This window comes from Etheostoma spectabile, unplaced genomic scaffold, assembly GCF_008692095.1.
Source record: "Etheostoma spectabile isolate EspeVRDwgs_2016 unplaced genomic scaffold, UIUC_Espe_1.0 scaffold00001320, whole genome shotgun sequence".
Lineage (NCBI taxonomy): Eukaryota > Metazoa > Chordata > Actinopteri > Perciformes > Percidae > Etheostoma > Etheostoma spectabile.
Window position 1 is genome coordinate 1 of NW_022602731.1, and position 12907 is coordinate 12907.

The following is a 12907-nucleotide window of genomic DNA, read 5'->3' on the forward strand; positions in this document are numbered from 1 at the left end:
ACCGCAGCTTTGAATTAAGAAACCAACTTCACCATTTTCTTTTTGGAAAGAAACCATTTGCACTGTGTATCCCAATCTTTTAATCAAAATCCATAGTGGGAAACCGAAGGGATATGTGATGTATGACAATCACTGATAGGCTGACTACTTGTTAATGATTGTCTTTATTTTGTCATCAAAACAAGAACACTTGCACATCTGTGTCAGCATTGCTGCATCTCACAGAGAACAGTAAGTGTTACCGTAAGTGGACAAACTTTACATGGCCAATGCAGTAGAAATGCATTGTTGCAAAGTTCAGTGGCAAAAAAAAATAACGAACAAAGGGAACTCCCAGATGACATTACATAATTTTATACAGGATATTGAACATTCAGTTTTTCCATAGTTGCACAGTTTAATTTGGTCACCACAATCTAATAGGCTACTTTTACTGTGAAAACAGGTTGTTCAAATCGGTTCTGGAAAGATGCTTCATAGATAAATAGTTATGACAGTTATATAACAAGTTCTGATACAGTAATATCTCAGCAATATTCAAGGGCCCGTCATGGAAGTGTCTCCGCTTAGTGTATGACATTGTATCTTCTCTCCTGAGACTGACACCGACATGAATCATGTGACATGCACATTATATTGCATTGCATCATGTATCCTATTTTATTATGAATAAAAGAAAACAAATTTTGTATGTTTGCTTTTCTGTAGTAGTTGTTTTTCCTTGAAAGTGGCATGAAACCTCTTGAAAACGTGAGTGGTGTTTGGTGTGTGTGTGAGTGTTTGTAATATCTGAACTATTCTCAGAAAAGTATGACATCACTACAGCCCACACACTACACACGTGAGCTGCCAAATAAACTGTCAACAGTTCAGTCACAATCAACTAATGTGTGCACATTACAATTGCATGAACGAACCATTGCAGATAGTAGTTGGAAATGCTCTGTTGTAACAGACAGGTCAGAGACACTGTAACAGACACTGCCTATTTACAAAAAACAACAATATGGTAGCATATTGGTTCACACCGCAACACCTTTTTAAAAGAGGTGGTACTGTAAAAATGTTTTGAATAACGCATCTAAGTTGCAGGTCTAGCATGACGTGAAGTGAATAACTTAACATTAACTTGTTTTTCTTTATTTCACAATGGAGAGGTAATAAAATGTGCCACATAGTCTCAGACAAATATTTGTAGCCATAGTGACTTTTCATGTTTGTGATAGTTGACAAACTAAATCTCTACCTCATTAGAAATTAAAATGGCCTTTATTGTCCAAAACAATATATACACCATGCTGCAAAAATAAACTTTTACATCTTACAGAGTATATTCCAGAGACATTGTTAAAGATACAGTTGCAATCACAATAACATCTGATAAACATTTTTACTATCAATAGAAATACATTTCACTCACACAATAACGTTTTCAGAGCTTTTCACTGGTGGAGAAATCTTAGATCCCAGCTATAACAGATGACTGTGATTATACTAGAAATCTCTCAGAAGTAATTAAGTAAACTTTTTTAATATAGCACCTTTCACAGACAAGAAGGGTCACAAGTGCTTTACAGTAAAAACAAATTAAACAGCAAAACATAAATTACTAAGCCATATGCTAGTTAAAAGCTTGTCTTAAAAGATGTGTCTTGAGGTGTTTTTTAAAAGTTTCCACAAAATCCAACGCTCTCAAGGCTAAAGGGAGTGAGTTCCAGAGCCTCTGAGCCACCACAGAAAAAGCTCAATCACCTCTGGTTTAAAACTTGTTCTGGGGACAGTTAGAAGGTCTTGGTCTGAAGACCTCAGAGAACGACCAGGAGTATGGGCAGGTAATAGATCCTGGAGTAAGCCATGCAAGGCTCTCTAAGTGGTGATTAAAATTTTAAAATGCACTCTAAAACCTACTGGAAGCCAATGAAGAGCCTTAAGCACCGGAGTAATGTGTGATCTCCTGCTGGTCTTAGACAAAAGTCTTGCTGCTGCATTCTGTACAACTTGCAATTTGTCCATGGATGATTTGTTTAAACAAGTGTACAGTACATTGCAATAAGCATCTCCATCACTTTTTTAGAGACCACATAACAATAAGTGAAGGTGTTTAAATAAACAAAGTTAAAAATGCTATCAGTTAATCGGTAATGAATGTAATATATCCATGTGTAGAGGTGTAAATAATACTGTATAAAACAAATATAAAGTAGTTTAATTTGAAATAATCCAAAAAAGGTAATATTAAAAAAATCTAACACATGTTGAATAAAAGTATGGCAGTACCAGCTTCTACAGCACTACTGGAAGATGACGCTAGTTAAGAGTTTGAGCAATGACATCATACTCTGGTGATAGGTCGGTTTTTTTGCAGTGACATGTAAGTCCTGTCCTCTTGGTTTGGTTTCACCTTTTTTCGTATGTTCCTGTGTGGAAAAGAAAAGTGAGACTGATGTAAAAGTCTCTATTGCAATAACAGAGACTACAAAGCATGAAATAATGTTGATGAAGTGGCAACATACCACAGCAATATCAAGAGGATTATGCAGATGACATTCACAATGAGAGAGACAACAGCTACAACAGCCCATGGAAGCACTGCACATGGTCCATCTGCTTTTAGAAATAACATAATGTTAATTGAACACAAGTTGCAAGTGTTATATAACACGGTGCACTAAATGGCCACGGTGGTATGCACACAAAACCAATTTACAAACCTGTTAATGAATGACACAAAATTACAAAACACTTCTGTTGAAATGATGAAGAATGTTGAAATATACTCTATTTGATGATATCTTTTTTTTTCAGCATAATATATATTTTCATGAATTAGCTCAACAAATCGCTCCTTTAATGCCAACACACATTGTTAATAGCACATTGTATTGATATCAGTGACTGGTTATGTGTGTGTTCACGTTCTCGCCTCTCTGAAGTTCTGATGTTGAGGTTTACTTTTACTTCTCCATTTTAATTGCTGCTGACACACTCACCAGTAGTGTTGCTATATTTTACAGTTAGGGTGACATGCTGTTTACTGTGTGATGTGACATATTGGTGATACGTTGCGGGGTATTTCTGTTAACACCTACCCTCTGTTTGAAATCCTTGTTTTTATCGTAAGGTTCCTTTTCTCTTCCCCAACGTCACTGCTGCTGACACACTCAACAGTGGGGTAGTTGTGATCTTTGACAGATACAGTAACGCTGATATTCACTGTGTGGTGTGACATATTGGTCATAACAGAGTACTCAGCATGGTTTTTCAACAGAGGCCATTGGATTGTGGGTAAAGGAATCCCCTCACTGATGCACACACAGGTTAGGACCCCCGACTGAACCTCACATCCAGAGCTGCTCAGGATCCTTGGAAAAACTACAGAAGCAAAAAAAAAGAATCTCAAAAAAACACAGCAAACACACAGTAAGAAAGAAAAACGTGCTCTGGTCTATTTGCAGTTCATAAAACTAATCACAACTGTCTTGGGCAGAGCTAAGCACCGAACAAAACCTGTTACCGCAACAAAATTGCCTAGGGAAGGAACTTGTTTTGGTGGACGTGTATGTTCAAAAAGGACGACAAAAAAAGGACAACATCCGGCCGAATTTGACAAAAATAGACAAAAACCTGTTGATATTAACCTGTCTAGGCTGAAATATATTTGCACCCGCAGAACCAGCAGCATTGGCTCTGCATAGCATTGTTATAAAATTAACAATTTATTGAACAAAGTGGCAAGTAAACATATACCAGACAGCAGAGACGGCGTTTACATACTGCATGACATAGACTAGCCATCAGACAGAAATCGCACATGGAACATATCAATCCCTAACACCACTATTCCTTCAGAGCTATCATGAGAAATGCATGCACTATAGAGCAGAAAAGCTCCTCCTATCTAAGAAAACTGTCCACACCACTTTAAAGAGAAGCATTGCTCTCACGGTATCTGTTCCATTTGCTTGTTTCTGTCAGAAGATGTGTACCACTTGATGAGAGACGGAGGGAAACGTTCAACACTGCAGGTCAGAATCAAAGTCTCACCCTCCTTCACACTTGTATTCCCGAGACTTTAACTTCCTTACATCTATGATACAAAATCCAAGACTGTATTACATTAGAGTTTAGCTCCTCTAAACTCCAAAACCTTCCTGCAAGAACATGCTGTTAAGTCCTACAGAGTTTGGAAATGACATGAGAGCAAACATTTCTCAAATCAAACATTTTCAATGAAGTGAGAATAAAGTACAGCATTTTTTACTCACAGGCCACATTCAGAGTCACAGTCTCCTCTGTAGTGATGTTGTTTGTGAAGCTGACCTTACAGCTGATATTGGTACCGTGGTGTTCAGCTGAAGAGTTAAAGGTCAGGGTTGAGCTGTGTCTCCAAGTGACAGCAGTCAGATTCTCAGTCCTAAAATCAGTGATGTTTCCTGGGATGTGAGAGTCCTTCTCTCCTGCTCCTCTCCACGTCCAGGTGATTTCAGGATCAGATCCAGAGCAGAGACCAGGAGCAGTGCAGCTCAGTGTGCTCTGCTGTCCCTCTGTCAGAGGAGGAATCATCACTGTGGGCTTCTGGGTCAGATCTAAAGGAACAGCAGCAACTTAAATTTAGGGCAAGCTAATCGCATTATTTGTAAAAACAGCTCAGTGGGGTCAGTGGTGGAATATAACTAAATACATTTACTCAAGTACTGTACTTAAATACAAATTTGAGGTACTTGTACTTTACTTGAGTCTTTTCTTTTCATCTCAAAGATAAATATTGTATTTTTTACTCCACTACATTTATCTGACAGCTTTAGTATTCTGCATTAAGATTGTAAATACACCAATCAAAATGGTGCATTTCATAAGCACAAAAATGAACATTGTCGATGTTTATATTTGTTGTAGCACTTCATACCTTTGACAGAAACAGTTGTTCTTGGAGAGAATCTAAATCCATCTGTCCTCTCATTCAGTAAACCATTAACTCTGAGCTGATATGATCCAGAGTCTGACTCAGTGATGTCATTGACCATGATGCTGCAGTTCCTCCGACTCACATCAGGCTCCAACAGTGACACTCGTCCTCTGAACCCAGACTGAGTTTTGTTGTTGTTCTTGTTAGTGTTGAATATGATGTCTGAATCAGTACATTTTGTTTTGGATGGTTCACATTTGTACCAAACTACATGTTGGGGTCTGAAGTAATAACTGGTGGTGAAAGAACACGGTATCACAACACAGAGTCCAGCCTCTGCTGTTATTTCTTCTTCACTAAGAGTGATACAGAATCCTTTCTCACAGAATGGTGTTCCCTCCAAGGAGGCACCTGTTAAATGAAAACAGTGAAAGAAAAAAAAGGGACAGAGGATATTTACATTTTGACAATATACCATATTTAATTAAAAAAGGAAGAAAGGCTACTACTGTCTTTTTTATACATCTGTTATTGTCAGCAGCGTAAACATACGACGGAAATTAATTATCAACATTTTCTTTTTTTTTCTATTGTTGGAAGACAAGAGGCAATTAAATAACTATAGTTATTACTGTTTATCCCAGATTCAAAATGAGTCAATAGATATGGGGGAATGTTATGAGGACATTGACTATGGCAAATCATTGCTAACAATTAGATTTTTAATGTTGGCATCATGAGTAGATTATAATAAAGATGCATACCTGTGTCTCTCACAGTGAAGAGTAGAGTTGTCCAGATGAGAACAAACATCCTGATTCAGTGATTGGCACAGTGCGTCTCTATTCCTTTTAGAGGCACAAACATTATACAAATTCAAATGTTCAGGTTATGAAACTGGACAAGAACCATCCCTGTGGTTGACAGCACAGATTTAAAAACAGGATGTTGCATGATCACCTTTTCTGTATTCACACTAGAAAATATGGCTAACATCTTCTTGTGAGTCTCACAAAATGTTTTTGCAACTTTGCAATATCTTGCTAAAAAACTGCTGAATAAACTTTATTGTAGCAGCTCTAGCTATAATCCACAAAATCTGAGTCAAATGCACACCTTAGTTTACAAGCAAATCTAAAAAGACTTTTTAAAACAAGGTAAATCTTTTATTACCTCTTTTATCTTATTCTGCTGCTCTCTCTTCTCTCCGATGTGGTCTCTGCTGAATGTCTCTGCTCTGACTCTTCCTCTTCCTTTTGTACTTCTTCCCTCTTTGTGCTACAGCAAGTTTCCAGGAAGTTTCTCTAGACACTGCTGGCTCTCATTAGACTAAAAATCTAAAAAAAAAAAAAGTCTAAAATATATGTACAGATACAGTATATCAAATATGTCACGTTGTTAATGTGCAACTTTGACACTGAATGAGTCTTTTTTAGACCATATTTGCGACTGTGAAGGGGTGAGACAATTTAGGAAGGGGAAAGTACCATATATATGTGAAATTAGAAAATGTCATCATAACAAACAAACAATCCTATCTACTAACTATCCTTCAACATTATAATGCATACTACATGATGTCCATAGTGAAATGTGTGTGCATGTGAGTTAAGTATAACTGGTTAATATCTGGCCAGTTGACAAAGCTAGTTGTTAGCAGTTGTCATTATTTTAATCATTAGTTTATTCAAAAAAGACAACTCCAGTCATTGTTTAAGTGTATTAAATACCTACATGAAAAGCATTGTTTCCAAATCATAGATCTTAATTCAAACTGCATGCAGCGGTTTTGAAAGCACGTCTATATTTGTAACATCATGTTACTTTGGTTTAATGGATTATTGTGCAACATCTCTAAGTTGTGTTCTCAGAAAAGATCAGTAGAAATCATTATTCATTTAAATATTGCCTTATAAGGCATCACCGTTTCTCTAATAACTTCCTGTTGATGTTGTGCCCCTGTAAAAGGGGTAAATAGAAGTTTACACACGGACACGATGTTGCTTTGCTCAAGTCCAATGTTGTAATGGTATTTTCAGTAACATAACAGCAAGTTTACAACGCGTATAACAAAAGATATTTTCCATAAACAAAATATATCTTAGCTACACCTTGCAAAATACTCCTGCAATACATTCATTATTAATCCAGAATCATTTACAATCTTACTCCAGTTGCACTTACACAAATTACTTACTTTTGCACATTTAACACTCTAACACTACTATTCTTAACTGCAGCATTCTCATACAAACAATATAAAACACGTTAACACGGACAATGGCGATGTTGCATTAAGTACCACGCTTCACCTAGCTTTGCGTGACGGCGTTAGCCTGCAGGCTACAATAGAGCAACACGTTTACATATTAGCCGCTGAATTCAAGTTCTTGTGTTATCACAGTAACCAATATTTTACTGCCTTCCTTCCTAACAAAAATAACATCCATATCCATTGATCAAACATATTACAACCTTTGTTCTTACCTGTAAAAGGGGTAAATAGAAGTTTACACACGGACACGATGTTGCTTTGCTCAAGTCCAATGTTGTAATGGACGAGCGTAAACCAAACGTTCCCCTACAGTCTGAACAAGGCATTAGCAATCGAACACAGATTAGCAACTCAACCAGTACTTAAAACCGGACACAAATGGAAACTTAAGGAAACTATGAAATACTTCCACATGTATTTTCAGTGTATTTTTCCCAACGTTTTATAGGTATATTAGACAGTTTTTTAAACACAAATTGTCTTTTCATCCTATTTATCTTTTAAAACCAATGTATGTGAAAAGGTCAAAGCAATGGATTACAGATCTACTGATCACAGAATACTCCAACTCAATAGAATAATAAACCAGAATAATCATATTTTTAACCAAGCAGTGCAATGAATTACAGCATTTTAACTTATTAATTTTAACTTGCACATTTCTCTTCACTTTCATCTCTTTTAACCCATGTATATTCATCAATGTAGTCAAAATATCACTGTTACACACTCCCCTTCAACACGGATGTCGTCCCCGACATACCAACGAGTAAATAATATTCAAAACAGTTCTACAGTGGACATGATGTAATCACATCACTTTTGCAACAGTTCGTAAATGAGCACCAAGCTTATCTAAAAGTCCAAGGTTTCGTGTAGCGTGTATGTTAACAGTTTGTCCATCAATGAGGGTATCACAAATGAAAATGTGTGCATTCACACTCAACATGTCCAACAGTCAATCCCCATATGTAAAATGTATGTGAATACTCAGTCCAACAGTCCATATGTGAATGTATGAAATATGTGTGAGTTCATGCAAGTGTGTTTCTCAGTCAGTAGCCCGGTACAACCACAGGCTGGTAGTCAAAGCGCTGTAGCGGAGTCATCCATAAACTTGTCGCTTGCACGGCTCCATAGGGTGCTGGTGGGCACCAGTACCTGGTGTCACTTGAAAATCCAGTACTAAAACAACCAGGATTGCCCAACTGATTATATGTGAAGACTCTTGGAGGTCGTCTCTCTCTTACTGGTCGCTGATATCGTTCCTCTCCACTGTTGTCTGCACTCGGACCAGGGGACTGCACAACTGGTGTCCTTTCCAGAAGAGTTTCCTCTTGGACAATCATCTCTTGCTGTTCCGATGAGTCCCCCTCTATTAATGTCTCTCCCATGTCCTGCTCCGGCTGGGAAACGTCCCATTGCTGAGACTTGGCATCCTGTGAGAGCTGTGTGACTTCCCTATCCGCACCTTCCCTGTCTGTGTTCACATGCCGTTGTATCTCGGGGGAAGGCTGAGCTCTGAGCAGATAGTACCCACAGCCATCATCATCATCATCGCTACCATCCTCGTCCGTTTCTGGATTTGGTTGTCCCCTGCTCTTGATTTGTCTCTTTGCTTTTGCTGGTTTCAATTGAATTTCCAGAGGCAGGTGGTCACATGGCAACAAGAGGTTACGATGCAAAATCCTACGTCCTCTTGCCTTGCCTTGCTCTGGTATTACTTCATATATGGGCATGTCTTTTCCCACTTGACGGATAACTTTGTGAATGCAATCTTCCCAGTGGTTTCTGAGCTTCCCTGTTCCACCTCTAGGTGTCATATTCCTGACGAGAACACGGTCACCCTCGTGCAATACCGAACTCCTCACTTTGCAGTCATGGTTTCTCTTACTTCTCTCAGCACATTTTTTTGCATTTGCTGTTGTGATCTCATATGCCTCCTGCATCTGTTCTTTCCACTTTCTCATATACTCCTTTTGATCAGTAGTTCCAGTCTCAGGGGTCAAACCAAACAGCAAGTCCACAGGTAGCCTAGGAGACCTTCCAAAAAGGAGGTAGAAGGGTGAGAAACCTGTGACTTCACATCGAGTGCTGTTATATGCATATATGAGTTTTGGCAACGACTCTCGCCAATCTGATTTCTGCCTTTGAGTAAGTGTTCTCAGCATTTGCAGTATTGTTCTGTTTAGCCGCTCCACCTGCCCGTTGCCTTGGGGATGGTACGGTGTTGTTCTTGACCCCATCACCCCACAGTTTTTCTTCAGTTGCGCAAACAACTGGTTTTCAAATTCCCCTCCCTGGTCATGATGAATCCTCAGAGGGAACCCAAACTTCAGCGCATAATCATTAAAGATCTTATCCGCAACAGTTTTGGCAGATTTCGATGTGGTGGGATAGGCTTGTGCAAAACGTGTATAATGATCTACTATTAACAATATGTACTCATATCCGCCTTTACACTTGTCCAAGTGCAAGAAGTCAATGGATACCAGCTCAAATGGCTGAGTGGTGACAATTGGTGTGAGTGGAGCTTTTGTTTCTCGACAGGGCTTTTTCTGTTTAAGACAGGTACAGCTTTGAGTGACATAGTGGTTTATCTCTTTTTGCATATTTGGCCAGAAAAAGCGATCCCGAACAAGTGATGTAGTGCGTTCCACACCTTGGTGTCCCATTTCATTGTGCAGCTGTCTCAAGACTGTTGATTTGTATATGTCAGGTAAGACAAGTTGTGTCCTGGTTACAGTCTTACGATGAAGTATTCCATCCGCATCAAAGCTGAGCTTCTCCCAGTCACGGAGGAGACACCTACTCCGTGCGCCAAAGGATTTAAACTGCTGCCCTGCAGGTCTCTCATTTGACTGTTTGCAGGCGATAACTGGGCCAATGTCTTTGTCATCTCTCTGAGCTTGACAGATTGCTGCTCTCGAAAGGGGTATAGGCATGTTCTCATCTGATTCCGCGCACTCAGTCGCCAGCATGGGCCACACCGTGTGAGAGACAGTAATCTCTGCAGCTTGTACTGTTGTTTGCACAGAAGGGGAGGACATTTCCTCTGAGCATTCTTCCATCATGTTTTCAATGTCACAGGGCATTCTTGAAAGGCCGTCAGCATCACAATTCTCTCTGCCTGGACGATATTTGATTGTAAGGTCAAAGTCGGCTAACTCAGCAACCCACCGATGTCCTGTCGCATTGAGCTTTGCTGTTGATAACACATAGGTAAGTGGGTTGTTGTCCGTATAGACAGTGCAAGATGAGCTGATAAGGTAGTCTCTGAATCGCTCGGTTACGGACCACTTCAAAGCCAGAAATTCAAGTTTTCCTGAATGAAGATGGTAATTTTTTTCTGCTTTGGTCAGTGTGCGAGATGCATAGGCTATTACACGAAGTTTACCCTCCTGCTCTTGATATAGCACTGCACCTAGGCCTTGCTGTGAAGCATCTGTATGTAAAATGAATGATTTGTTGAAGTCCGGGAATCCAAGTATTGGAGGCTCAACCAGACAGTCAATCAATCGTTCCAGTATATGTTGATGTTTGTCAGTCCATGTGATCGACTTGTGTGAAGGTGTTCCTTTGTGTTTTACTTTTACTTTCCTTGTTTTTGAGCTACGATCTTTCTGTACACCTGCTCCAGGGTCCAACTCCATCAGGGCGTAAAGAGGGCTGGCGATACGAGAGAAGTCCCTGATGTACTGTCGGTAGTAGCTTAGTAGCCCCATGACTGTCCTCAATTCTCCTACAGTCTGTGGCCTTTTTTCCTTTAAGGCCCTCACAGCCATGGTATCAGCTGGATCCATTCTGCTGCCCTCAGCAGACACGACGCGTCCCAAGTACCGGATCTCACGCTTGAAAACTCCACACTTACTTGGTTTCAACTTTATCCCATGCTGTTGTAGTCGCTGTAGAACTGTCCTTACATGTTCTACGTGATCTTCAAAGGTTCTACTAAAGACGAGGGTGTCATCCAAGTATGGGATACAGATTTCATCTCTTAGTTCCTCCAAACATTCTTCCATGCAGCGCTGAAAGGCAGCTGGAGCGTTCATCAGGCCAAAGGGGATTCTTATCCACTCATAGAGACCCCAAGGTGTCACAAAAGCAGTTATGGGTCTGCTCTCTTTCGCCATAAATCCCTGATGGTATGCCTTCCCTTGATCCAACAGAGAGAACCACGAGTTTCCTCCTAGGCCATCCATTATCTCTTGCACTCTGGGAATAGGCTGGCGGTCAGGGAGCGTCTTTTTGTTCACTTCACGGAAGTCGATACACAGTCGCAGACTCCCATCTTTTTTCCGGACACACACGACTGGTGATGCATATGGTGAGTTAGACTTCTCCACCCAACCCTGTGCAATGAGGTCATTCAAGTAGGCCTTCATTTCCTGATAAAGAGGCCTCGGCACTGAGACATATGCTTTTGCTACAGGCTTGGTATCTTTCAGGGAAATGCTAAGTTGCAGTTTCTCGATGCAGCCAATATCATCATCTGTTTTAGAAAAGGAGGCACACTCCTCTCTTAACATCTTGTGAACTATCTCTCGTTCTGGCCCACTGAGATGGGTCAGGTCCACTGGTGGATCCCAAACCTCCCCAGTAATTTGATCCCTTTCAGCTCTGATGAGATTTGTTGTAGCGGGAGATGGAGGGCGGGGCCCCTCTAGTGTGGCGATTGGGTAGATTGCTTGAACCTGCTGGACAGTCCCGAGTACAGTCCTTCCTGCTAACACTATCTCATGATCAGTGGGATTCTGGACATTTATAATAATAGAGGGTTTTTTTTGGCCCTTATTTACTTTTACGAGCATGTCACACAGTTCAAGTCCCTCAGTCCAGCGGGGGTTTACATCAGGCTCAAAGAAAAGTGTTTTATCTTCCTGTGGGGAGTCGATTTTTACATGGCACTCAATTCTGACTGAAGTGTGTTTAGGTATGTTGATCCTCTCCCTTTTTGTCTTGACAACAAACTCATCCCCCTGCTTGTTAGTGACTTGCCCTACAACAGCCGTTACCTGTTCTACAAAAGCCTTCGCTTGGCCTGGGAATGCTGCTCTTACTGTTCTGCTTAGTTGTTCCTGATCATTGATGTTAGACTGTTTCAGTTCACTGTCTATAATGATTTTAATTACATTAGACCCAATGATTGGTTGAATAAGCTGCCCACCCTTCATTACAAGTATGGGGACAATAACTTCTATATTGGATGCAGCCCCTGACGCTAATCTGAAAGTTGCCTCAACCCAGCCTGTGTATGGCATACTTTCCCCATTTGCTGCCTTTATGTCAAAATCTGGGGTAATATCTAGGATTTCTAAAATGTCTCTTATTCTTAGGTCTGGTAGGTGTGCTTCTTTCCATAGCTCATCAATTATTGTCACTTGGGAGCCTGAGTCCCACAAAGCCTGGACCTTTTTATCTTGGATGAAGCAATTAACAATGTGCTTCTCTCCTACCAATGGTGCTCTTTTAGCTTTTTTTTCTCTTTTTGGGCTAGTGTTCATAATCATACATGAGGGAGGTCCACATTCTCTTTTGTGTTCATCCCAATTATCAACTTGGCATGGCCTAGAACAGTAGAGCACTTTCTTACAAGATCCACATTGTTTCAAGACTGCTTCCTCACCTTTTTGTCCACAATGTGCACATTGCTGGGACCTTCCTTTATTAGCAGTCACTCCCCGTCCCGTGCGAGTGACCTTCCCCCATTTAAAGTCTCACCTCCA

At 40.2% G+C, this 12907-nt stretch overlaps 1 protein-coding gene across 1 annotated transcript; it reads right to left on the reverse strand.

The window, feature by feature from the left end:
- Positions 1-3963: 3963 nt before the first annotated feature.
- Positions 3964-6231, reverse strand: LOC116674959 (myeloid cell surface antigen CD33). Its single transcript, XM_032507114.1, has 5 exons — positions 6080-6231; positions 5671-5754; positions 4907-5317; positions 4266-4586; positions 3964-4087 (listed from the first exon to the last, which is right to left on the reverse strand). The coding sequence occupies exons 2-5, from the start codon at positions 5717-5719 to the stop codon at positions 4041-4043; spliced, it is 828 nt and encodes a 275-aa protein (XP_032363005.1). The 5' UTR covers positions 5720-5754; positions 6080-6231; the 3' UTR covers positions 3964-4040.
- Positions 6232-12907: the final 6676 nt, after the last annotated feature.